Here is a 26,962-nt window from a genome sequence, read left to right as displayed (position 1 = left end):
GCAGTTGAAGGTTGTACAAGAATATAATAGTACCAGAGAAAAGATTCATGCAGTATTTATGTACAGCACAGTATTACCTGAAGAACAATTGATAAGTGTTGGACATGTTTGACACTAGAACTTGATGAAGCTAGAACAAGTCCAACACGAAGGACACGGTCATTTGTGTCAATATTTTCTATTTGGTGCCTCCGAAGCATTGATGCAAAAGGAGCTCCAACCCACTTAGGCTCCACACTCAGTGACTGCATCGTGATTACAGAGACATTAGCAGCTTTAGGATAAGAATACCATCAACCAAGTCACCAGAACCAGACTCGGGGCAGACGATAACCACCACAGAAATGAATATAAATCCCAGAAGAGAAGATTACCTGTACCCTGAGATGGTTGAGCTTGTGCTTTTCAGCAAACATGGCATCAAAGTCTATCCTATTTAGTCTTGCCATAATGATTGGATTATAGATCAATGCATTGCTCTTATCCTTGTCAACTACATCCTTCAGTAGGTTGAAAGGCGAATATGAACATCAGGTAAATGAGCTATCTTTTAAGCAAGTAAGAGATGCATATAAAAAGGATTATTTATTTCAGAAAAATCAATTCTCTTGAGGACATTGAAACTGTTAATGGAAGAATCAAGCAGTTCTATGAAAGTGGTTAAGGACACAATGATGGCAAAAAATAAAAATAATCATAGACTTACTTGCTTTGCACGTTCCAGTAATTGAATTGCAAAATAGGAGATTCGTAGCTGCATCTTTGTGCAGGAATGGAATGAAGTGTCCTCTCTTCGTCTATCAGAAAACTCACAAATCCTCAGAACCCTAGTCAAGCCCTCTGCATATACTTCATAACCCAGCTTAATGATCTCCATGCCAGTTAATTGCCCATACCAATTCTTTTTTGGATCTTCTGGCTTCTTTTCCAGAGGTAAGTGGAACCCTAAACCTCTCTGTTGCTTAATTCTGTAAAATGGTTTCCATTCACGCACTTTATCCAAGTTTATTTCACGTTGTAGATGTACAGCTGTAAGATAAAAATTAACAAAAATAAGATGATACAGTCATACAAAGTTGAAAAAATAATAATACATACACAAGTAAACAAGACAAGAACTTCCCATCACAAAAAGTATAAACAGTACCTCCAATCAAGCACAGAGCACAGCTGATTCTTCATTTAAAACCAAAAACAATACATACACAAGTGAACAGACAAGTACTTGCCATCACAAAAGGTGAAAACTGTACCTCCAATCAACAGAGAGCGCAGCTAATTCTTCATTTCCCTGGCTATAATTTTTATGAGAAATGGTCCGTATAGGCGATATCAACTAGTGAAGATTAAAGCTTAGTAATGATATCAACTAGTGAAGATTAAAGCTTAGTTGTCGTTGTCACAGTTGCACTAAGAGTCCTTTTGATCTAGTTAAAGACTTAAATGGTAGTGTAAGGTTATCCTCTTGTTAGAGAAAACCCCTTGCCTTAAAGACATATTATTAAGCATAGCAGCAGAATGAAAGGAATAAATGTGGAGGATTCATATATAGGTGACCCTAACTAGTTTGGGACTGAAACATATTAGTTGATTGTTATTGATAAATTACCACTTTTGACAGAATCGTATTATCTTTTAATAAAACTTTGAAATTCAATTTTTAATACGAGTTCGGATAAGACACTGTTTTATAACTATACTAATCAAATAATTCAAAAGCAAATAGAAAAGCATTTACATTCTAACAGGTAGAACTTTTGGATGAGATGGTTTAGACGATACAAAATCAATGTATAAAAATATAACAAAATAATCTTACAACAACAACATACCTAGTGAAATCCCACAACAAACTAATCTTAACTGTGAAAAAAAAAGAGACTAAAATAATGATCGTGCATCATCAGTATATGCAATTAAACTTCTACAGTATCTGTTCTAGTGAAGGTTTTAAGAGGTTAACAGCTACCGTCAATCTGGACAACAAGCTTATGAGCAAGTGTCAGGTTTTCCCAGACATAGCCAACATTACTTCCAGATGGCAAAATCTCCGGCTCTATTAAACCCTGAAGGTTCACAAAAATAAAGGAACACAATAAGAATTAATTGCATGCTGACAATATGTTGCAACTTGCAAGGTCAAAGCATTGAAAACAATGAAAAGAGATGCAAAACCTTCTGATAATATGTAATAGAAGTATTTTCCAAGCGGTTCTCAATCCGGTAAGGCAGGTCCATATTTGCTGGCCAACAGAAGCGTAATACAATTGTAGGACCATCTTCAACCACATGAACAGTGGCAAATTCACACATGTCTGAATTATGCTGAGTTGCAAGATCTGATTGTTGAACGGAATACTCAGACGACTTCTTAAATTTAAGAAAAAATCGTCCAAGTGAAGCAATACAAACTGGTCCTGACCAGGAGGAATTGGCCTTATTTGGTTGAAATTGAACAAAAAATGATGAATCATTCTGGGATTTTGCATGTTTTTTAAGAAAATTCTCTAAGAAGGTGTTTCTTTTCATTGCTGTCATCTCACTTCTACTTCTCAAAGTTAATGCTGCTCTTTGTTTACTGTTGAGTGTAACAATTGCGTCAGTGCCATCCTCCTAATACAAAAATGGATTTAGTCCTCAACTGTACCAGTTTAACACAGCAAGTGAAAGCTAGCAACAGAAAACTACAACAAAGACAAACCTCCAAAAAACATTGACGGACATTGATTATTTCGTCTGACTCATTTAGTATGACATATCTGGGATACATTGATACAACCTGCAGTGGAACTACTTTGCCAACAGATGGTTTCAAAGAGACTCCTAACTTCGTAACAGTTTTGGAACCATATTGTCCTTCCACTTCAAGGTTCAGCCCCGTAAGGCCTGATAAAGCATCCAAGTCCAAGGTTGCTTTAGAAGCTCTCTCATCCAAGAGGGTGATGTGCACCTTGTGGCATCTAGCAATGGTAAGCAGGAAACATGCAGGGTCAAAATCGTTATGCCTACGGTTCATAACCGCTGATAGATGGAAAAGGAGAGACAATATAGACTCAACAAAGCTGGAACTAGAGAATTAAAGTAGAAAAAATTTACTTGCTGAACCATGATTTTATTGATCTCGGAGGAAGATAATATCCTAATTCTGGAGACACCTGGGAAGCAATATTTTCCACCTCATGCCTGGATATAATAGTATCATTCAGCAAAGGACAAATCTGAGCCAAATGAAAAAATTACAAATCATCTAGGATCGAAGATTACCTAGCAACAAGCTTATTATTTGCAGGAAAACAAAACAAAGAAAATTCGGTATAATTCTCCAAGGTGTAAGAAGTAAAAACAGCAGCCTGCAGACACAAGAGACAAATTTAACACCTAGTCATAAGGTAATAAGCCGCTAAGCAGGAAAGTTACCTCCAATATCCCTCTTAGTCCACGAGATAATCTTAGTAATGCAAAATACTTCCCATTTCCAAAATCTAAATCGATATCCAAAAAGTGAACTTTAGTTTTGCGCTTCTGCAGCCTTCTTGCACTGTCACTACTATTGATTGGTTTGCAGCTTGTACCAAATGAAGTTAAGGTTACAATGAAATAAATTGCAGCAGGATTTGCATATAAGTTAACAGACGACCCAGAGGGAATAGTTGCCTCATTGCATATGCAGTCGATATTATTAGTAGATGGCAGGCCTGTACAAAAGCAAAAGTTAGTAATAAAATGCATCAACTAACATTGGAATCAGAATTATTTTTCTATTACCTGTATCATTAAGTTTGACATGAATCTCCATATCTAAGAAGTTGGAGAAGCGGACAGTAGGAAGCAGAAAGATTTCTTTCTGCTCTTGCAAGGCAACTGGTGAACTTTTATCTACACGCGCATATCCAAAGTTATCTGGATATATGATAGGTACATCTTTCCCAATGCTTTCGATCAGAAAATGAATCTTTGCAACTCGTTCATCCCCTGAACTAATATCACAATGTGCTGTACTTAAGGAATATTTCATTGATTGAAAAGAAAATGCTTTCCGCACTTGGTAAGTTAGTTTATCAAATATCCCAGATAATCGAACAGGCTTTCCACCTCTAAGATAATCAGACCAGCAAGCTGATGGATTCTCAAAATGTGTTAAGTCATCTGTAACTTCAGGTCTAAAAGAAAACAGGAAGTTACCTGCAAATTAATTTCTAACATCAGCATTTCCTTGATAGAAACATATTCAGAGATCAAGGGGTATCAATAGCTGGCTTGTATAAGCAAGTGCTTATCAGCTGTAACAGAACATCAACTATGTCCAAACTAAGTAAAATGACGAGAGAATTTAACATTGCACATTTATTATAGGGGAAGACAGAAATCTAGTATTTTTACGACAGGATTAGCTGAGCCTTAGCCTATTGCTATATTCTTTTTTTATGAGAACCGAGTTTTTAACATCATAACCTCCAAAGCATCTTTAGTCTTCATCCTATTAAACCATCAGATCTATCATGGTTTCCAGAAGCAATTGAGCCATTAAGTTGGACAAAGGTTTAAGTAATTAGCTGATAAGAGCGAAAAAAGTAGGAGCCATTTGCAATAATCAGTGTTATGAAAAGCCATCCCTTTGTTGTTTAAAGCAATGTAGCGATGAGAAGCGAGGGGTTATCGCTTCATGAGTTAAGCCATGTGCTTCAGAGACGTATGTGCTTCAAACAATGACGCGCAAAGTGACCCAAAAGAGAAGTGTTTGTTCCTTTGATCAGAGTTGGCTAAACTTGCCTCGTCATTTTTAGATGTTGAAAATAGTTATTTGACTGAACTTTGGTTATTATAGTAGTTTGGTATTTTTTTATTTTTTTTTAAATTATGTGTTTCACTTGAAAGAGATGTGCACTTTCCCTTTTCACCTTTCGCTTCAAGCCCTGGACGTTGTTGCTTTTTTGCGCATTTCACTTTAAGAGGTACGGAAATACTTAGGTAAACTCAGCAGTTTTTGCTCTAAGACTTTCCTTTTGTGCATTTTAAAGTTTCCAAATTTTCTTATATCAGAACAGAGCACAATTTATATACTTGAATCTATTAAAACTTAACAAAGAATATGTTAAATTTTTTTTGGGAGCCAAGGTGTCACATGCCATCAAGCTAGTGTTCCCTGCCAAAGAGAGATGCATAATTAAGCAAAAGCCCTATCCACACAGTAAATTGTTGCAAGAATATATTCAAGCAGAATTATGAGCTAATATAAAAGTCTAGGTAGTATAGAACAACTGAATTTAGCTCCTGCTACCACTCTAAATTCCTTGAGCAGTCTAGAATGTGATGTGTACACACAAAATTCATTCTTAGGCTTAAGTTCTTCTGCAGAAGTGCCATGCACAGAGGCTATAGCTCAGGTTCATCTCGATTACTAGTAAAAATAAGTTCAGATAACAAGTAAACTTTTGAGGCTAGTATATCTTTGTTTGCAATAAAAAGTTTGGTCATTTTCACCTATTTAAAGTCTTTATTATACTCATTCAATTTCATGGGTTCGTAGATTTCCAGTTCAGAACTTCTTTTTGGGGACAAATTTTCAGAATTTGCAATTTGCTGAAAATTATTAGAGATGGCAGATTTTAGCCCCATTGAGGAGTCTAGACAAGATATCCCTTCTCTTATGTGAGAGTCTACATAGGAGTAAAAATTTCGACTTCGTCTAGAAAGGTAATATTTTTGACATCAGAAACAACTCCATAAAGTTCTTTTTCTCGAAGGCAGGCAATTTCTATATCAAAAATTGAAAGAGGGGAAATATGCTTGAAACATACCAACACTCAAAGAATTTAGCGTCTTCTTTCGTTCTCCAGAGAGATTTATGGCACCAAAGGCTGCCATAGAATCGTCAAATGTGTCCCCGGCCTTAAGCATCACAGAAGCATAATCAATTTCCTTATGCTGAGGACGTTGAAAACGCAGCTCCATTGAGAAATCGGTGTCATTATGTATCCTAAGTAATGGAGAGACAACAACTGACAAGCAATCCTACAAAAATCAAGAAAGAGGAATGAAAACCCATAAGAACATTAAGTTAGTCAAGCCTGGATTTCCTTCTTAAAAAGAATCAGCTGAGGTACCTCAGTCCTGGGTGAAACTTCAGCCACAAGAAATGGACCAGGGAAAGTTTTTGACTCTGATTAATAGCGGAAAATCAAATAACTTTAGTAAGCTCAAGTTTGAAATCATTGAAAATGCGCAAAGAACTAGTATTAGTTTCTATAATCGTTATTAGCTATAGCAAAGTCATTTATCTCACTTGGTGATGTCATCTAACCCAAAACCAAGTCTTAACAATTCATGAAATCAGGTAGTGCAAAATTTATATTTTTGTTAAAGAACAAATTGAGGAAGAACAGCCTGAAGCACCTTGCAGAGATACTATACGTGGTCTCCATGCAAATAACTGGGTTTCCAACAGCGAAAGATGAAGAATAGAAGTAGAGAGTAATCCTCGCTCCATAAGCTGGATAGAGAAAAATGATGCTTCCGGAGGTCGATTTGCCAAAGCCATGTGCCTTACAGACAAAGAGTTAGGCTCCTCAAATGATGAGTACGAGTTAAATCTAAATAGCTGAACAAAGGCAAATATACAAATGAAAACACCGTGATTAACTTTTCAAACATAAAAAGGAAAATCGTGAAAGGATATTATGTACATACAAGGCCAGGACAGTGGAGCTTACTCAGTATAAATGTGAAACACAATTGAAAATGTCAGCAGCAAATAAAAAAAACATATTCCAGACATACACATACATCATGCACTTTCTGTTTCATAATATGTTAACACATACATCATGCACTTTCTGTCTCATAATCTATTAATCTGGTGCTATCTTGTATCGAGAATGGGTGAAACAGAGCTGTGCGTTGCGAATGTAGGCTCAAGATTGGGGGCAGGTGTATAACTACCAAGTATAGCATAAGCACAATAGCCACATGCTACAAAAAACTTATTGCATGTATTCCGTCGGAGAAGCTGAGTTAAATAGAAGATATCGAGATAAAATAAAGAGAAGGAATTCAAACAAGAAACAACTTTGCTATCCTAAAATTGCACAAAGGGCAATTAGAACATCCACAATCTTTGCATGGCATATGACATATTAAACTCCCATCTGATCCAGCTGTAACAGGTCAAGTTTGTAGTTTAATTTTTCTTTTTTCCAATGATCAGTAGAGGTCAAGTTCTATCTTTTTGCTGTATGGAAAAAACTTTAACATTTCGAAGAAAAAAAAACCAGTAATTCAAGTTCAGTAGTTTCTTTAAAGGCTGTTGATCGACTCCAAAGTAGGTTTTGCGCTGAATCATAGCAGCGGATGTTTCAAGTAATCAAGCAGAACAATTGTAAACTATGAAAAGCACCTCAAGAAAATGGTGGTGGAGTGTCTTCCTGCAACTGATACATCTTGGTTATCGTAGAACTGACAAATAAGGGACAAGCCTGACTGGTTTTCAACCTGAAAACGTTAAAACACATCAGATCGCACATGAAACACTAGAAGATTTATAGTCTCTGCATGACTTTTCTCGTGAATGGATAAATACAAACTTCAAAAGGCCAGATATCTAATATTCAGTCTCAAAGAGAGCGTAGACCAGTCATTGCATCCAATTTTAGGTCTTTGATTTCCTCAGGAAATTAACAGAACAATTTCGTGCAACAGTTCAAAAAGTTCAGAAGGTGCACCTGTGCATTACATTTTTACCGTCATGCATAGTCAAGATTGGCTGCTTATTGAGTTTGTGATGATTGTTCCAACAGAAGATTCTAATTCCTAAACATCCGTTTCTATTTCCAAAAAAGTGTCGATTCACATACCCGCTGATTTTTCACATTCTTGATTGTGAAGATGGAGATTAATAAAACAAGAAAAGAAGACAAAAGGCAATTTTTGCAAATCAAAATACCCAAAGGACAACAGATTACTGATAGAGGAAGTTCCCGAGATGTTTCATTTCTGTCGTCCATAACAAGGGACTGAAAAGCAAAGCTTATCGGAACCAATGTAAAGATGCATATGTGGATCGCAGATCTCCAACTCATTTATTTAGGTTAGTTGATAAGTTTTCAATCATATTCCACAGGTGAAATTTAAGTCCCAGATTATAGTCAACCTATAATTCAAGGCCTAACTGCTTCAAGCATTTAAATTGGGATGCATCATTCAGGGCATATATTTACGCCACAACTCAAGCCAAATGTAGCATATTTCCAACTAAAGTGGGTCCAAAAAGTTACGTGGATTATCGGTCCAACCACCAATTAACTGTGTCAAATATTTTACAAGGGGAAAAGACAATGCTGCTACTTTCAGAAAGCGCAGATCCAGCCCCCTTCAGTCTCAATGGTGCTACCAAGTAATGTACTTTTAACTACCATTTTATCAATCATATTTGGAATATAGGAAGAAAACTTTTACTCACTATTTTCATTGATGAATCTGATTCCTCTGCAGCATAACACCAAGATGTGTAACGACTTCATAACCAATATATGATGACAGAATCTTTAGGCGTGCAGCTGACATAGCTATGCTAGCCTATGTTTGGTTCTAAGATGAGGGGATTCTCTTATGGAAAGTGAATATAAAACATTTCAAGCAAGATTAAGTTTGCAAAGCCACAGAATGTATCCAGCATGAGTACTTAGGTCAGAGAAGAACCTTGCAACAATTGGCCAAAATTGTAGAGATCCTTACAGCGTAAGGGCCAGCTAAATTCAACTCCCCAATGACAAAGAGAATAATGTCCAATGAAAGTTCAGTAATTGTCATACTCAACTGCCAAGCCAGAAATATTCATTAGAAAAAGCAGAATTAAAAAAAAATCACATGAAAAATAGAGATACTAATCTGACCTCCTTAATTCTAGCATAGAAATGGCCAGGCACCCAGAGGATAATATTTTCTGATCCCTGGTTCAGAAATCTATAACGGTAGAAAACATCAATTTCTAATGGCTGCATGAGTTCTCTCCTGGCATCATGCAAAACAAGCGAGTAAAACGAATTACAACATATTATACCACTTCTGCTAAAACACAATAATATTTTTTGATAACCATGGTGTCCGGGCCAGCTTTTGCGCACCTCGACTAAACCCACGGGTTACCTGCCACCTCCCACCAGCAACAGAAGCAACAGATACCAGGTAACTCTGTCTACCCAGGCTAGGACAGATGGGAAGAATCACCTAGTGTTTTTTTATCTCTGTTGGGACTCAGGTTTTCAATCACTTCATTGACCACTAGGCCACACCCTTGGGTGCAACTGCTAAAATAAAATATCAAAGAGAAAGATGAAATAGCGGTGCATTATTTTACTAGCTAGACTCACCACATATCTTTCTGGGAGTCAAAATAATACAGCAAAACTTCCAGCCTGCTCATAACCCGAACTTTAGTGTTCAATACTTGAATAACAACTTCAGTAGCACCAATAGAACCCTGGAGGAGGGGAAACTTCTCCTTGGAGTCAGAAAGTTCATGAACAATGGTCAAAGAAATCTTGTCCACTGACACAGTAATACCAAAAGAACTTCCTCTCTGACTCACATCTTTTCCCTCACTTATACATGAATCACGTAGCAAGATCGTTCCAGGTTCCTTCTCTAGACGATCATCCAAAAAAACATTGTTAATATATGGAGAAGGATCACAAAATACTTTAAACTTAAATGCGTGTCCAGGTTTGCCTACAACTTCCAGGACCCCATTAACAAAAGCTGCAGCACAATCATTCTTCTTGTTTACAAGATAAAATATATTTTTAGTTTGCGGAAGATATGTCTCCAAGTCAACATCAGCCTCATAAATGTCATGTTTGTAGGGAAGCACTCTCCAAAGTGTCCAGGCACTATCACTAGAACTTGAAATGTCAACGAAATCAGATTGTCGACGGCAATTCAACCTCAATGGTTCTCCCGTTTCATCTTTAGCATATAAGGAGATGAAGGACAAATACTGAACTTGAGAATTCCATCTTCTTATATGGTGATACTTCACCTGATGATAGAGAAAGGGTTAAAGCAGCAAAAAGCCACCAACTACAAAATGGTATTACAAGAGTGAGTAATGGCAGAAGCACTGAGCCTAGTCACAAATGAGCAAAGTTTTCTTAAATTGTCATCAATGAATGGTTATTTTAATGATGATGAGCAGCCCAAGGAACCGGAAAAAAGGGGAAAATAAGACGAAATGTCCATTGAGTCAAAATTCCTTGCCCAAAATAACCCAACTATTGTTTACTAATAAAATGGCCATACAGACAATTTTTGTTGTTGGCGAACTACATCTTTAACTGTACACACATTGCAGTTGGCTTGTTGAGTCGTGAATCCTTTGTTCTCCACTATATATTAGTTTATTCTCTACTCTCATGGTCCTACTAGAGCTGGTGTTTATCTATACTGTCAAGCTACACTTTTTTAATGCTATTAAATTCATCATCTATTGGATCTTGTTCCAACATTGGTACAGTATATATAATATAATACTAGTAGACTGTTCAGTTGAGTGGGACAAAATATGCACCATTTTCTATTTAAATTCTACATTTATATTTAAAGATGAACTGCTGCAATGTACAAATTGTATAAAATAGAGTATATGGATATATATAATTATCCATCATATATCCATGGTCATACACTATTATACAATATCGATACATTACATATATTTTACATATACATGAGGCCATTTAATTGGAAAAGAATTTTGTCACCTGTACAGTTACGTAAGAACCCCAAAAATAAATAACTTAAAGGATAAGGAATAAGATGTGAAAAGATTTTAAAACATATACAGACCAAAAAAGCTTCAAACCGAAGAATCAATGAACCTCAAAAAATTACTTGTCCATTCACCACACTCTTTTTGTATAAATAATGAGATTCAACTGTTCAATTTTAGTTTGTAAAAGGGTATCCCTCAATACAGGTGAAACAGAACTCTGTAATTAAAGAAAAGAAGGGACTTATGGGAATAGAAACCTGATATAACAGAAGCCTTATTAAGTGGATATTGATGCTTAATCATGAAGGAAAAAGGCCCATGGAGAAAGGTCTAACAGAAAAGTTTAGGGGGGTGGGGGTGGGATTATGGACCATAAACTTAATGTTATGCCTCATAAACTGGTCTGTAGACGTCCATCAGGGAAATTTAGGATGCCTTAAGAACACAGCAACTTCAGAATAGGAAACGGGAGGACAATTTTCCTCTGACAGGATGACTGAATTGGACATGGATCACAGGAAGACTGGGTTCCTGATCTTCATAGCTTTGCAAGAAAAAAGCCTTTCACCAGAATGTGACCTGAAAAAGAAGGGATGTGTCCCATGTGTCTCAGGAAACAATGTAAAAATTGGGAAATTGAAAGGAAGAACCAGTTCATTCAAACTCTGGGTGGAACTCCCATCTTATAAATCTGATGAAATCTGTGGCAATCAAAAGAAGAGTGTGCTTTAGTCTGTAAAATCTGGCTGCAAAGTTTGTCCCGAGCATGCAATTCTCGAAGGAATTGGCATTGGAAACAGATTTGTAAGTGCAAGGCACCTTGTAAAATAAGTAAGCTGCTTCAGTTGGTTGGTGACAGGAGAAGCTTGTAACACAACAGAACATGTTAAGGGTCATGCACATATGTGTCTCTGTGAAAGGAAGAATGAGGATGTCAACCACTTAACTGAAAAAATTCAAAACAGTAGCACGGATTTCTCTTAAACTTAATTGGAGGATGCCAACCACTTATCAGCACATGCACACATAAATTGGGATGGAGGGAGTATTGACAGTCTTTTTTATCCATATAACATATATTTTAGGTGTTAAATGTTTGTACAAGACCATCCATAAGCGTATAACTTGTATTATTATTGAGATACGAGAGAGTAATGGAGGACGTTGCTATAGAGAAAAGAAATTTCTTGGCAAGCTACAAAGGTGAAGCTATGGAAAAAGATTAAAATGCAAAGTCATCCAATGGCCATTGTTGGTTGAGTGGGCAACATGTAAGGAAAAGAGAGCAGCAATATGAATATAAGCAACTATAAATCAGTGGAACAATCCTTTGGACTGGAGTAAGAAATAATTGCTCTATGACTATCTTCACAGAAAAATAAATTACTGCAAATATAGAGAAATACATAACAATGTAACAAAAGCATTTAGCTGATCACGGAAAAATATCCAGAAGGGATTAAGTCTCGAAATACTCACCCAAATTTCAAAAATACCTTGAGGGATTCAATTAAACACCTCACAGAGCTCTAGTCACTTCAATATGAAGGCACACATAATGAATAAAAGCCGAACATACCCTGAACAAAGCCCTCTCTCCCACAAGTGAATAGTGGATAGCACCAACTAAATTGTAGCCACTTTCCGCCCTATCAACTGCAACATACATATGTTGGTCGATATCTTTTATAGAGACAATTGTTCCTGCAAGCAAGATACGTATAGCGTTAATATGTTCATAACTAAAAGATGTGTTTAGCAACCTGAACTGAAAGAACATTACCATCAGGAACCATTTCATCCAGACTTCCAGAAGATTCTCCACTGTTCCTTTGATGTGTTTGCTCTATGTTTTTGGTTGCTTCTACGCTAAATAATGCAGATAAAGATTCCACAGCAAAAAGTAAAATCTGGTATAACAAAAAGAAAGTCAGAGCAATTCTTTTGTATGATAATTGTGTCAGATTTCTTCATAATAAAAATCATCACTTTATCATAGAAGATAGAGTATGCTGAGCATTACTATGAAACCTTTGGACGTCAGCATCAAATCTAAAAAAGGACATATAAACATGGAGAACAATCCCAGATCACTGATTCCTCAAATTTTAACAGTTCCTCACTATGTTTAAGATTTATTTGGAGAACAACAAGACCAGGCCAGCTAATTCCGACGTGGCACCTTTCTCTAAAAGATAAAAGGTCACATAGGACCAACAAGAACAGACCCAAGTCTAAAGGCCATACTAAGATATGTTTCTTTCCGGACACAGAAGGAAATTTTTCATTTACTAGAGGTCTGAAAAATAAAATTACCCTGCTTACACTGAAGGGGTCTTGTTCATAAATGAGTGACAGATGGCCTGGTGATTTTTGTCACTTTTCAAAAACATGAGCTAATGTGTTTGAACTTTCTACCAGCCTAAACCCGTTTACTATACCAAAAAGAAAGAAACCAAGAAGTAGTCTAAGCCACTAACACACAGCACACACAATGACCTACAAACTTCTACAATGTCTATACTTGGGTCAGTTCTTCGAGGGTCAAATCTTTTGATAACTTTTTCTAGTCACGCGTTTTGTGTTTTGCTTTTTGGAGAGCCTAGTAGTAAGTCACAACAAACACTTCATTTGAACTAACCATTGAAACTGGATTAATATTTACTTTGTCTACCGCAGGAAAGCCCCATAGATAAGCACCAAAAAGAAAAAAGAAAATGAAGATAAAAAAGGAAATTAGAATATTAATTAACTTCTACCTACTCATCAAAGAGGAAAACCAATCTCTACAATTGGTATCTATCGGTAATTCCACAACCCAAGACCACAAAAGATGGTAACTGTGATCTGCGACCATTCACCAGCTAATGGGCCACCCTCTACCCATTAATAGTAAAAGTAGTACCTTATCAAAAAATTGATAAAGAGGTTTAAATGAATTTTGATTAGGAGTATGGATAGAGAGGGGTAGCCCGCAACCACAAGAATAGCTATGAAATTTGAATCTAAATAATCACCTTTACGCATGTTTACAGAAGTTACACTACCCCCAATAAAATTATATCGCACCATAGTAAGCTGAGACCTCTTGGAATACCGAATGCACGATATTTCTATATAATATTGTCTGTAAAGATTAACTATAGAAGGCACTATTTACAGAATGTGGAAAAAATACAAATAACTAAAAGATGAAAAGTATGTCTGCCTGGTGAGCATAACTTTTCCCAACTCAAAAAACAAAATAACTAAAGATGCTTCTCCCCACCTGTATTTCACGCAGCGAGAGAGTCATGTCAAAACCAGATATCGAACCACTGCCAATCCAAAAGTCATTTGACTGCAAAGAAATACTCCCACTGCTTTTTAAAGGCTGTTCAACCACCAGAATAACATTTAAGTCTTTTAAAACATAGTTCTGGGGAGAGGCAAGTGAAATTTGAGAGCTTGTACCACCCCAAGGTTTTCTTAAATCATCCGCATGATATTGATTTCCCAGTACTGGGGGGCTTGAGCTACTTGCTTCATTGGTGATAGAACTAACTTCACCCAAATAATTGGGAGCAACTAACGTATCATCATGTACAATGATGGAAGATTGATCATTAGATACGAAAGAAGAAAGGAAAGGAGTTCTCATTCCTTGGGTTTGATGTTCAGTAGATATATGGAGTATCTGAGAAAGAACTGATAAATTCGTTATGCCAAATGAGAATTTCCTTGGTGGTTCAAGCTTAAGGTTACCGTTACCTTCAAGCTGAAGCTTCTGAAGTTCACCTGCAACGCAGAAAATTCACTATTTAAAAATGTGCTTTGTTTACACTGTTTAGAACAAATTGTTTATTTCAACATACCAAATATTACCTAGAATCAGCATTTAAGCCCTGAAGCTAGATGCACAAACATGCTAAGCGTTTTACATTACTTAGGCAGCTTCAAATCAAAAAATCAATATGCTAAGGCGTGTGTTCATCATCCATAGGCTCCATCTTGAAGATACAGCGCTAAACAGTAATTAGTTCGCCTAATTATATTTTTTCCAATATCTTTGTCCATATAATTGTTGCTAGTATTTAAATTTATTTCCCTTTTATTACATATATATTTTTTACTTTTGTGCCTGTTCTCTAAGATGTTGTCAGTTGCATTAAAAGTTCTCAATCAAACAAATTGTGCAAGCTAGACTTGACCTTAGTTGAAACCATTTATGCCAAACACTCTATAGACAGCAAGCAAAAGTCCCCATTTTCATTGCACGCTAGCTAATCAGCAGGGGTAAGACCGTGCTTATTTGCTGTTTGCACTTAAAAGTCCCAACAGGCCTCAATACTTCTTTTGCTTTTCGGCTTTGACAAAACAGTATGTTATTCATGATTTATAAGAATTCCAATACGGCAAACAAACTCAAGTTGAAACTTGCTGCTCCTAGAGCAATATAATCTTACATCGCTTCTTAATACTCGTTATAATGTTATATAAATCAAATAAGTCCTCAATCTTGGGTGCAAAGCAAGGGGCCACTAATTCGAAAAATAAGACGAGCACAAAAAAAATGTGTATATCTGCATGAGCGAACTACCTCAGAGTCCTAATATTTTTCTGATAAAGTAAAGTTATCAGAGTCCTAATATTTATAGATAATAAGTGAAGACAAAAGAAAAAGATCATACCAGATTTATCTCCATCCACCAATACCAGAGAAACCCGTGAAAGATTCACGGCAAATGCTTCCACCTGGTCCCAATTAATTAGTTTATGTTGCTCCAACTGTTGGTTGGAAGAACTCCTGAGTAGACTAGTATCCTCGTCATTCTGAACAACTATGCATTCTGCCACAGCTGGCCAAAGGCCTCCCAACTGATTACAGTAGAATGCATAGCATTCCACCATTGTCACCAAAGCAGCTGTCTCAACAATGATAGAACCCCCCTGTAGAATTGGTGTCCGTTTAAACCATGGAAATCATAAGATCTTCCCATACCATGAATAAACAACTTATGTCCAAATTAGGATCTAGCAAAATGGATACAGAAGTTAATGAATAGGCAGGCAATTATCTGAAGCTGCAAGAACAGAATAGAAACCTGGGACTGACAGGAAAATGTCTGAAATTGTCCACCAACAGAAAGAGATGCTTTAAGTGTATTTAGTTCATCGCCTTGGAGGAATAAATTCTTTACTGCACATCTGGCTAGATAAACTTCAGCTAAAGAAATGCTTATAGTTAACCAATCAAAAGAAGGAATTACAGCATTTATTAACTGCGGTGAATGATTCAAGGACATTGAAGCATCATGACTGGAGTCAGAACCATTCACTATATTTCTCTGACTTGCCTGTAGAACATTGTTACCTAAGGCTCTCAAACATAAACTAATTTCACAATGCGACAATGAAGCTTGATATAAGGAATTGCAAGACCAAACAAGCAACTGTGGTTCAACTTGATCAAGAGTATCCACAATCTCATCCGGATATTGGGTAATATCAGATTCAAACCCCGAAAAAACAAAGCCAACATCGACTTTTTCCTCTTCAAAAAAGAACCTGATATTTGAATGTGCGAGAGATATGTTAATTCCATAACCACGGATTGGTTGAACTGTCGACTTCTTGTCAGCTATAATATTAGCATCTGCAACGCCATTATGCGCCTTATATCCTTTCCTGGATTCATAAAGGATCATATTCACTGATCTAAGTTCACCAATCGTACTAACACTGAATGAAGTATCAGTAAGAACAGAAGCAACTTGTGTGATTCTATTTTTGGGTGCTCTTTCACTTTCAGAATCAGTAGACTTTCGCCGTAATAAGTCTTCATAACTTTGGGTAAGGCCTAAACTTGACGTACTGAAAACTTGAATAACTACCCACAGCAGACCAGATATTACCTGCCATAAAAGAAATTGCAACGTCAAAGTCTATATAAACTCCAAGCAACATTTTACAGGAGGATAGCTTATACAAGGCTAGCGAGCACTGAAAGTCATTTGTTACAGTGATCTCGGTGATGGGCCAAGTTAATCTGTCAATGGGAGGAATCATAAATTCTGACAGCAGCATTGTGAACAGCGATTACATTGTTAAAAAACAGGGAATGAAGACCTGTTTCAGGAATTCGGGAGGCAATCTAGGTAAGTACAGAACTGAGATAGCAGCTTAAAGAAGGAAATATCGACACTTCATATTTGGAATACTGCTGCTGGAAAGAGCAAGGGAAAAGAAAACCACCAAACAATGCAACTACAACGCACCAAGAGATGAGAATCACCTTTAGCAAAACTGCAAATTCATCCACAAATACCAGAGCTGTCAATCCACTGCTCATGCAATGCAACACCATAGAGAAAGATATATCTATTGAGCCCAAAGAATGCAGATCCTTCCTGCCAAAACATTGTTGAAGTATATTAACTTTAGCTCTAGTCCACATAATTTAAGATATATCCAGGAAATGTATTCCTGAAAAAGGAAACAGAGGGAAATTTCTCTTTGGGACAGTCATCAGAGTTATGCAGCTCACAAAGGTAAGACGAGTAACAGAATGGAACTTTAACATCAAAGTACAGTTTTAAAAATTTGAAAACAAAAGTGGACTCCAAGTAGCAAAAACACAACAGTGGTAGTAGATGACAAAAAAGAAAAGTAAACTTACCCTGTTGCGTGTTTTCTGATGGATTTTTTGCCCTCTAACAATGACCGGGTGAAAATAGGATACCTTAAACTGATAGGGAACAACTACTATTTCCTAGATCAATAATCCCATTTGTTTCTTCGGCATACATCAAAGTGTCATACCTCAGAGTTTTCTTAAAACAACAATGGATATCTCAATCAGGATAAGCAAAGCCGTTGAAAGACTATTCATGAGCATAATTACCATGTGACCTTTTTAAACCGAGGATACTTAATTACTTGCAGACTTAAACATAACATACACGTGCTTGAAAGCAAAGAAAAGAGAAGCATGAGCATGGAACTGATACCTTAAAGATAACAGTCGGATAGTTAAGGGATTTAACACGACAATTTGGCAACTCTGATTATCTCTTATGTCAAGGAAGACTTTCAGACCTTTAAGTTTCAAGCAGGCAGACAGTGAAGTGCACACTCCACTGCTATTAACTTCACCATTTGATTTAGCAATATCAATCTGCTGAAGGTTCTTCAACAATTTTGCATCAAAAACTGCAGTATCTCCACTTGAGGAAGTTAAATCAGATTCCAAACTCGGTGAAACACCCAGTTCAATGTCGTCCGCATCAAAAGCAAGGTGTACTTCATCATTCCCAAGCTTATGATACCAATCTGCATTCGCACCATGAAAATCCTCCTTTCTCAGTGTCAGTTTGATCCGAGGACCAGCAATGTATATCTCTACTTGCATATGTTTCTCAGGAAGCAGTCTAGGCACCATAACCTTAATTCCAGCAGAAACTGATTTGTATTTGTTATTCCAATCTGCAACTGGTGGATCCTCAACTAATCTAGAATCACTCCACATGACAGTGGTTTCCATGTGGCTAGTAGCCCAAGAAATTGCACTTATCTGTCTGCAAATAACTGTAACTGACACTATTACAAAATACTCCAGAACCAAATTCAACCTCCCCATTACCATGCAACAAGTAGTGTATCCAGCAGTAAGGTTCTTGAGACTTTGATCAGTCAAAAATCCCTTAAACACACAAAGAATAAAAGGATTCTCAATGTTCTGGATCTCATTTTCTCCAAACCTTGACGAAAATGTTCTCCAATTCATGCATGCTCGGTCAACAAGAGAGCTTGGTGTATGTACAAAATCTCCACCAGTATCATGAGGAGGATTAGCCCCACCACTTTCAGTGGAGTGGAGAATTTGGTAAGGCTCCCCCCATAGAGTAGGTTGCACATTGTGAACAGTTTTTCTCGGATGTCCTTTGAAGCTATTATTGAACTTATTGGCCTTACCTTCCGTGAGAGAAGAGTCAACTTTCAAGGATCCACATGCAAAGGAAAAGTAATGTTCAGAAACATCTTTAGAGTATCTTAAGCAGAAGAAATCAACAGAGAGACGGAATGTGAGTAAACCAGGGTATGAATTGCCAACATCTGATAACAGCTTCCTACTTAAAGATGGTGGGACTTCATTATCTGGTGAAATTGAAATTGAAAAGTCTCTGACAAATAGGCAAATGTGACTTCCTAGGATGTGATCTTCATTTATAACTCCAAGCTTGTGACGGATATCTTGGTTCCTGACCAACGTTTTCTTCAAGAGGAAAACGCATTTAACAGAATGGAGCACGCTGCAAATGACCATCCAAATAAGAGAAAGTGATTGGCAGATTTTCCAACAAATTCTGCTCAACTTAGACCTGTGACCACCATCCTTTGACTGTTGACCAGATGATGATGCTCTATAACGGATTATTCTTCGTGCCTGCACAATGGCCTCAACAGGTAGTTCCTCCTCAATTTGAGAGATCACCTCCCACTGTTGCTTAAGACTTCTTGAATATGCTTCGTTCTGAAAAACATCATTAGTGAATTTCTTTATCGCATCATCCACCGGATATCCAACCAGCAAAAGCATCGTCTCGTAAGCATGCACATAACGCAACCATAAGCACATAGTGCTAACAATTTTATGGAATGTAGACTTTGGAGTTGAATTCACAGAACTAGTATTTGTGGCTGCTATTTTCCATAGTTGCCTACCAGTCCTGCTATGGTTGGATTCTTTTGACCACAATGCAAAAAGTAAAAGTATGATGGAAATATCTGAAGGAGATAAAGAAAAATTCATTGCGGCAACATAAAAGTTCAATTCTCTGAACTGAAGATATTTTATTTTGGCAGAAGCTAGCAAACCAGTTGAAGGAAAAATGCAGCTAATGTAATTCCTTCTCCTCAAGATGATCTCAACTTTTTGAACATCGAGATCAAAAGAGTTGTCTTCAGAAGGCAGAAAAATTGAATTAACCAGTCCAGTTAGAAAACAGCCCTTAATGTGTTTACATTGTACCCCAAGTTCCTTCATCTCAAGTGACAGTGACCATAAATCATTTGATAAAGGAGACTGCACAAAGAAATGAGCATCATGAACTTGCAACCGACATTGTTGTAATATCCCACCGAATAAACGAGTGGTCCAACTTCCTGCAGTAATTTCTGAAATCGCCTTTATGGTATTGTGCAAAGCACTACCCTGGAATATATCAACATCAAATAAACTAAACTTCAGAAGTTCACAGATCAGGCACATGAAAAAAAAAATTTAAGAAGCTCGTATTAGTCACAAAACAAGAGCACCAAGAAGGTTGTGGGAGTATCAAAATACCACTGGACTCATCTCCTCTATGTTTGTACGTAAGGAGTCTGTGAAGTCCAGAAATTATTAGATCTTTACAACTATCATCCTACACTGAAATCTTAAATGATGGAGAGACTTATACTTAACAAAAGTTAATATTTTGTTTTCCCCTCAAAATGTCTATGGTATATCCCTGAACATACGGTCCAGAATACACATGAAAAAATGATCTTTCTAATCAAGACAAGAAAGAATTGTCTTCAAATTTTGTCTTTACTCCTACTTCAACTTTGTCCCTTCTGCTGGTAATTACCTTGTTTCAAGAAGCCAGGAATCATCTACAGCTATCCCATATATTTCCGATTCAGATATACTTGTAATGAAAAGAATGTGCCTTAGCAATTCTGCAGATACCTCATAAAAATAACATCTACTGCACAGATTAAATATTTTAAGTAGACTGTCCTGGGCGTTAAATGGGTTATGCCTAGTTCAACATTGGAACTTCTTAGGAGCTGGACGATTGCGGGGAAAAGAAGTAGTGAAGAAGATTGGTGGCAGGTCCTCCCTGCTTGTATATGGTAGGTGGTTTGGAATGAGAGGAATTCAAGACAGTTTGAAGACGCTACCAGCACTATCCAGAAAATTAGGTTGAATTGTCTTAGTTTGTTCTCGTTCTGGTGTAATCGGAATATATGGGGGGATATAGAAGATTTAGAGCAGTTAATTGACAATTTATAAGCTCTCAGTTTTTTGAATAGGGCTTATTGTTTCTGCTGTAAGTATGGTTTGTAAAGTTCTTAATTTAGCACTGCTTTAGGTGCTAATTATGTTTTAATACAATTGGTTACCTTTATCCCAGAAAAAAAAGTCATGTTTGCCACAATCCTGACCACAAGCTACTCTAATTGGTGCTTCGATTCTCCATTTCTTTCATCATGGCCATTGGCCATTGGCCATTGACCATTTCCAAAATATCTTCTCTCGGTATTGAATTTAAAATAAATTTTCCATCATTCTTAACAATCAAATAAAAACCTTTTTCCCAACCAATATAATTAAATAAGTAGGCAAGTACCTCTGGATCAAGCTCCGCTAGAATCTTTTCCCGCTCCTCAATGGACGAGTCTCTGGGTTTTGGCCTCCGCCTAACACCATCCTCCTCTTCTTCTCTAGGACATAGGAAAAAGAGAACTGATCACTACTAACTGGCATGAACCCATAAAAGGCTGTAGATGCTGAATGTCACTGCACCCCACTATTCTACTGTCATTTCATGATGATAAGTGCAACCTTAATATGAATATGTACCTTTTTAGAAAAAACAACTACTATATATTTGTTTATCTAAAGAGTTAATAGTCAAAAACACACCTAAAGTATCCTGATTTTTTTAGTTTCACACCTGAACATCCAAGTGTATGAGTTTCCTAGCTGAACTATCACCAACTATTTATCAAAACACACCTCAACTATCAATTATTCACTTTTTCTACTTGAACGATATTGATATTTCAGACAGAAAAAGTGAATATTAATAGTTCAGGTATGTTTCCATAAAACCAACTACTATATATTTGCTTATAACAAGAATAAATGGCATCAACACACCTAAAGTATACCCATTTTTTGAGTTTCATACCTGAACTAGCTCGCATGTACCACTACGTATGGGTTTCCTACCACCTGAACTATCACCAATTATTTATCAAAACAACCCTCCACTATCAATTGTTCACTTTTCCTACCGGAAGGATGCTGATATTTCAGATAGGGAAACAGTTTCAAAAACATATTTCAGACAGGAACGTGAACATTTAATAGTTGAATTGTGTATTGATAAATAGTTGGTGATATTTCACGTAGAAACTCAGCCGCGTGGTTGTTCAGGTTTGAAACTCGAAAAAACTGGATACTTTAGTTATGTTTTCGACAGTTCACTCTTATCAAAAAGCATTGTATTTGAATAAACCCGCCAAAACGCAAGCTGAGAAGTGAGGAGAGTGAACTCACCCTACTGCTAAAACGACGTTAAGTCCATGGATTTGGAAATCGAATGCAGGGGCTGACCAATTGGACACGTGAAGGCTCAACCGTTTGACAGTAACTTGTTTGAAACACAAACGAGTAGGATCATCTAGCAAGTCGTTGAGTAGAGACGTGTTGAAGCTAAGGTTCTCTAACTTTGCGTGCGAATGAAGAAACCCTAGCTGAACATCGAGCTCAGCTTCGTCTCTTAACCATGGCTGTATCAGAGATACAAGTCTCCGTTGAACCAAATCGTTGAAGAACATTGTCCGATTTTATCCGATTGATTTATACAAGTTAGTACAGTTCAAGTTCACCATTGACAAAGCGGAAATCGGGCTCCAATTTTGATGTTGTTGAGAATGATATTGATATCAATTAGACAATGAGTCTGCTTGATTGTTCTGTGACGGTTGAAAACGCAACAATAAGAAGCTGAACTTTGGACCCGATAATTATTACCCTGGAGCGAAGTTTAACCCAAACAGTACGGTGTCGTTTTGTTGTCATGTGCCATATTTCCAACGATCAAACAAATGCCTTGCGTCGTTTTACTCATTTCTATATTCCTTTCGTGGATCAGGAACAGAAGTATGTAATTCCTATTTTTACATTCCTTTATGTTGATGGAAGTTCCGTGTAAATTCGATTTCATCAGTTCATTTTTTTTTTTCTTCAACTCTTCTTCTTTATCCGTAAAATTGTGCCACTATTTATAGGACAAAAATATGAAATATCAAAGGATATCATGAATATTACTTAATATAATTTAGGAGTTATGACCATCAAAAGTTATGAAAGTAATAAAAATAAAGACCATTAAATTTGTATATTAAAGAATATGAGTAAATGAAATAGTAATTGATATATTCATTTTAATTGTTAAATAAATTAATTGACTCATAAAAAAAATAGAGGAAAAATTAAAAAAAAAAAGATAAATAAAAATGAAAGTCATAGAAAAGTATCACATCACCTTATTTATGTTCCTTCTTTATTATTATATATTGATTAACAACAATAAAATAAAAGTGTTACACAAAATAAATATTTTTTTATCATGTGTTCTTATTTATTTTGCTTTTGACGAAACGAAAGTACTTATTCCTCTTAAATTTGTAAGGGTGTTTGATTAAGATAAATTAAAAGATTAAATTAACAATAAAATTTATTTAAATCAACTTTAAAATTTGTGTAAAGTATGGTGTCACACTGGTCAAGAATTGACAATATTTTGATGTGATTGGTATATGTGAAATAAAATGTTAGGTCTTTTAACTATATAATTTTTGTTGTTTTATATAACATATGTTAATTACACTCAATATTTGGACTAACTCAAATATAAGGCACACATCTTCACATACAAACTCATAAGCTAATCCCGTATTCCCGAGTAGTGGAACACTATTGATTCGTGGCTACAAAAATGTCAGAAGATTTGTGTTGTGAGGATGGTGGAGTGGTAATCGAATTCAAGTCCACCCTATAAAGGATTATTTGTGCACCCTATATTAACCTTTGTAGTTATTCAATTTTCAAGAATGATCGAGTCCATCAAAATATATACCTCAAATTCAAAATATGTGCACATATACAAATATATTTTTTTCGAAGTTATCGGAGGCACGTAACCTTCCTGCTCTAAGGGTAGGTCCTCCGCTGCTTACCCTCCTATAACTAAATCATAGTAATTAATTGATACACATATTTATCGTAATTTATGCCTTAACCATGATAATTTATAAATTAAAGTGTAATTTGTATCATAGAAATTGAGTATGTGAGTATATGATATTCTATTTTATATATATATATATATATATATATAATTCAAAGACTGTTTGATTGGAAATGTGACCACAATAATGTAACACGAGATGCGATTGAAGGTTCGCTTGACCGGTCAATGTGTAGTATTAATTAGCAGTACAGATTATTCCTTAAAATTGATCAAATGGACAAAATTAAGAGTAAGAAGTACCTATTTGGACCAATTAACTTTTGGAGTTATTGTGTATACATACTCTCATATTTAGACATATCATCCGCCAAAAGAAAAAAAAAGAAGTAGCAAAGATGAATAAACACATTTCCCTGGCAATGAGATGTTGCACTAGTAATCAAGAAAGTTGGTGCAGCAGTTATAAATAATTTTCTATAATTTTACCTACCATTATTACTGGTTAGGATATGTTATGTTATATTATATGAATTTTGGGTCTAACTTGGAGGGAAATATCGCCCGAACCATACTAAGATTCCAAGGAATCTATCAATCTTGAATGTGAGATTTTATTCACCATTTAATTTGACAAATTGCCTCAAAAATCCGTGAAACCTAAGTCCTTTCCCCTTCCAAAAGTTTTGTACCCAAGATCTTGATGGCCGTATTTTCTTTCTCTCTGCTATTGATGTTTCACAAACATTTATGTATGCCATTCCTCTAACACATTCTACATACCTTTTTCATTTCTCTATTCCTATATCTCAATCCACAGGCCCTCCTGATTTTCCTAGAGGCCAACTTTCTTGATTCTTTATTAATTCTCTGGTTGATCGATGTGAAATAATCAATCTTTTCAGTTTGTTGATTGATTATTTCATGAGAATATATCACAATGAAGAATTCAAGAAAGAGCAAAATGACGAAGGAAGAAAGCATCCATCAAAAACATGAGTTTGGGAGGCTACAATCTGATAATACAACAAATGAAGATGACTATTCTTTTCGAATAAGCCACACATCAGAAACTAGTCATACAAATTATGATCGTCCTCCTCGATTAAGTACCGATTATAACTCTCCTCTCTCTACATCTCCGACATGGGATCCATCATCATCTCCGCAGCATACATCACCATTATCAAAATCTCCATGGACATCTCATGTCGAGAATAGTAGTACTAATTATTCCTACACAGGACTCATGGGGTCACTTGTTCGCGAAGAAGGTCATATATACTCTTTGGCAGCTTCAGGGGATTTGTTATATACGGGATCTGATAGTAAGAATATAAGGGTGTGGAAAAATCACAAAGAATTTTCGGGATTCAAATCAAATAGCGGATTGGTTAAAGCAATTATTATTGCTGGAGAGAAAATTTTCACGGGTCATCAAGACGGAAAGGTTCGGGTCTGGAAGGTTTCTAGCAAGGATCCAAGCGTGTACAAACGAATTGGAACTTTACCAACTTTAGCTGCATTTATAAAGAGTTCAATGAAACCAAGCAATTATATAGAAACAAGGCGAAATCGAAATGCTGTTTGGATAAAGCATTTTGATGCCATTTCATGCCTTAGCATGAGCGAAGACCAAAAGCTTTTGTATTCAGCATCTTGGGATAAAACCATAAAGGTTTGGAGAGCATCAGATTCGAAATGTTTGGAATCGATAAAAGCCCACGATGATGCTGTAAATTCCATCGTCGTAGGCTTTAACGGGCTACTATTTTCTGGTTCAGCTGATGGAACAGTAAAAATATGGAGAAAAGAATCACAAGGGAAGGGAACAAAACACTTCTTTTCACAAACATTGTTGAAACAAGAATGCGCTGTAACAGCCTTAGCTGTTGACCCTTTGTCGAATTTCCTCTATTGTGGCTCCTCAGATGGGCTAGTCAATTTTTGGCAACGCGACAAGTTACTATCTCATAAAGGAGTTTTAAGGGGTCATAAACTTGCAACACTATGTTTAGCAGCCGCGGGGAATTTGGTTTTCAGCGGATCAGCTGATAATAATATTTGCGTGTGGAAAAGGGATGCAGGAGAACATGTACGTTTATCAGTGTTGAGCGGACATTCTGGCCCGGTTAAATGCTTGGCTGTTGAAGAGGATCAAGAACAATCAGGTGGTGATAAACAATTTATTGTTTACAGCGGCAGCCTCGATAAGTCAGTGAAGATCTGGAGAGTATCATCGCAGTTCATGCCAAACCAGGCCGAAGTGGGGACGAGTCCACCACAAAATTTTCCTTCAGCTAGTAGGAGAAAATAGCAATGGTGAGAAAATGGAAAACGCAATGGAGAAAAGGACATTTTTCTTTTGACAATTGTGTAGAGGCAGCTAGCATTGGAGATTGACCAAGTAAAAATTCTTCCATCTTTTGCTTGCTTTGCTGAGAAATTTGTAAATGAAGACTTAATTGTATTTTCACCTATTGGAGTTCGATACATACAAATGTCAACCACGGTTGATGTATTTGAATTGCTGTTGTTGCTATACGAACATTAACAACAAAGTATCAACCGATGAATTATCTACGGTATTATGTAGTAACGCGATCGTCTTCATTTCTCTCATGTGTAATTTGGCTGAAATCTCTTAATTAAATTTGAACAAAGTAACCCCCCAAACCCCCTCGGGGCTCGAGATAGCTTAGTGTATTTTCAGTACTACTTTATAGTTTATTGGGTATTTGTTACTTCTCACCAACATAAGTATACAAGTCTGTCAACCTAAGCATGGTCAGCTCAAGGCCAAAACCACTAAGGCAAAGGCAAAGGCTCCCATTTTTTTTGTCGGAGGTTGTATGACTAATTTAATATTTAAAGTAAAAGTATGATGTTTTTAAACCCCCTCCAAAAAAAAAAATGAGGAGAATTTCTTAGTCATATGATCGATTAACTATATCATGAATTAAAAATTATGGTAAATTAATTATGAAAGTATATTTTAACAATTTTGCATCTCAGCATGTTAAAAATAGCTTTGTTAAGATCCCTGAACCTAAGTTTAGACAAATGACGAGAAATAGGTTTTCGACCTTATAAACATGATGAATGAAAAGCATATTCAAAATAAATCGACCATGCATAATTACCTCAAAAGTAAATAATATTTATTTTTAATATAGTGAATAAGTAAAAG

The 26,962-nt window shown here is 36.3% G+C and overlaps 2 protein-coding genes across 4 annotated transcripts in view; one reads left to right on the top strand and one right to left on the bottom strand.

The window, feature by feature from the left end:
- The window catches only part of LOC107860354, a 28,608-nt gene extending 5,826 nt beyond the window's left edge, over positions 1 to 22,782 (bottom strand). The window contains exons 1-26 of one of the 3 annotated variants that reach the window (XR_007052535.1): positions 22,077 to 22,782; positions 21,142 to 21,235; positions 17,755 to 19,958; positions 17,040 to 17,154; positions 15,850 to 16,659; positions 15,436 to 15,694; positions 14,034 to 14,542; positions 12,549 to 12,675; positions 12,345 to 12,469; positions 9,366 to 10,033; positions 8,889 to 9,006; positions 8,695 to 8,811; positions 7,394 to 7,488; positions 6,394 to 6,542; positions 6,105 to 6,160; positions 5,799 to 6,012; positions 3,766 to 4,182; positions 3,418 to 3,695; positions 3,265 to 3,350; positions 3,097 to 3,183; positions 2,702 to 2,960; positions 2,176 to 2,613; positions 1,970 to 2,066; positions 707 to 1,029; positions 375 to 500; positions 78 to 245 (exon numbers count right to left, since the gene is read on the bottom strand). Coding sequence is in view for 2 of the 3 variants with exons in the window: in XM_016705675.2 (XP_016561161.1) it covers positions 78 to 245; positions 375 to 500; positions 707 to 1,029; positions 1,970 to 2,066; positions 2,176 to 2,613; positions 2,702 to 2,960; positions 3,097 to 3,183; positions 3,265 to 3,350; positions 3,418 to 3,695; positions 3,766 to 4,182; positions 5,799 to 6,012; positions 6,105 to 6,160; positions 6,394 to 6,542; positions 7,394 to 7,488; positions 8,695 to 8,811; positions 8,889 to 9,006; positions 9,366 to 10,033; positions 12,345 to 12,469; positions 12,549 to 12,675; positions 14,034 to 14,542; positions 15,436 to 15,694; positions 15,850 to 16,659; positions 17,040 to 17,154; positions 17,755 to 19,958; positions 21,142 to 21,235; positions 22,077 to 22,357 (8,220 nt within the window). In the remaining variant the exon portion in view is untranslated. Of the gene's footprint in view, positions 1 to 77; positions 246 to 374; positions 501 to 706; positions 1,030 to 1,969; positions 2,067 to 2,175; positions 2,614 to 2,701; positions 2,961 to 3,096; positions 3,219 to 3,264; positions 3,351 to 3,417; positions 3,696 to 3,765; positions 4,183 to 5,798; positions 6,013 to 6,104; positions 6,161 to 6,393; positions 6,543 to 7,393; positions 7,489 to 8,694; positions 8,812 to 8,888; positions 9,007 to 9,365; positions 10,034 to 12,344; positions 12,470 to 12,548; positions 12,676 to 14,033; positions 14,543 to 15,435; positions 15,695 to 15,849; positions 16,660 to 17,039; positions 17,155 to 17,754; positions 19,959 to 21,141; positions 21,236 to 22,076 lie in introns of all 3 variants that reach the window. The other 2 variants (XM_016705675.2, XM_016705677.2) reach the window with 2 other exon arrangements.
- Positions 22,783 to 24,366: 1,584 nt separating this feature from the next.
- LOC107861405 (protein JINGUBANG-like) lies at positions 24,367 to 26,439 on the top strand. Its single transcript, XM_016706742.2, has one exon. It carries the CDS (start codon positions 24,713 to 24,715, stop codon positions 26,087 to 26,089), a length of 1,377 nt encoding a protein of 458 aa, XP_016562228.1. The 5' UTR covers positions 24,367 to 24,712; the 3' UTR covers positions 26,090 to 26,439.
- Positions 26,440 to 26,962: the final 523 nt, after the last annotated feature.

The sequence above is a fragment of the Capsicum annuum genome, chromosome 2 (assembly GCF_002878395.1).
Source record: "Capsicum annuum cultivar UCD-10X-F1 chromosome 2, UCD10Xv1.1, whole genome shotgun sequence".
In the NCBI taxonomy this organism is placed as follows: Eukaryota; Viridiplantae; Streptophyta; class Magnoliopsida; order Solanales; family Solanaceae; genus Capsicum; species Capsicum annuum.
Note: the sequence above shows the minus strand (reverse complement) of the source record. Positions and strands in the feature narration are given on the sequence as shown.

Bases quoted from the DNA above. Each gene is read 5' to 3' on its own strand.
- LOC107861405 (XM_016706742.2), top strand. From the start codon at position 24,713: ATGAAGAATTCAAGAAAGAGCAAAATGACGAAGGAAGAAAGCATCCAT.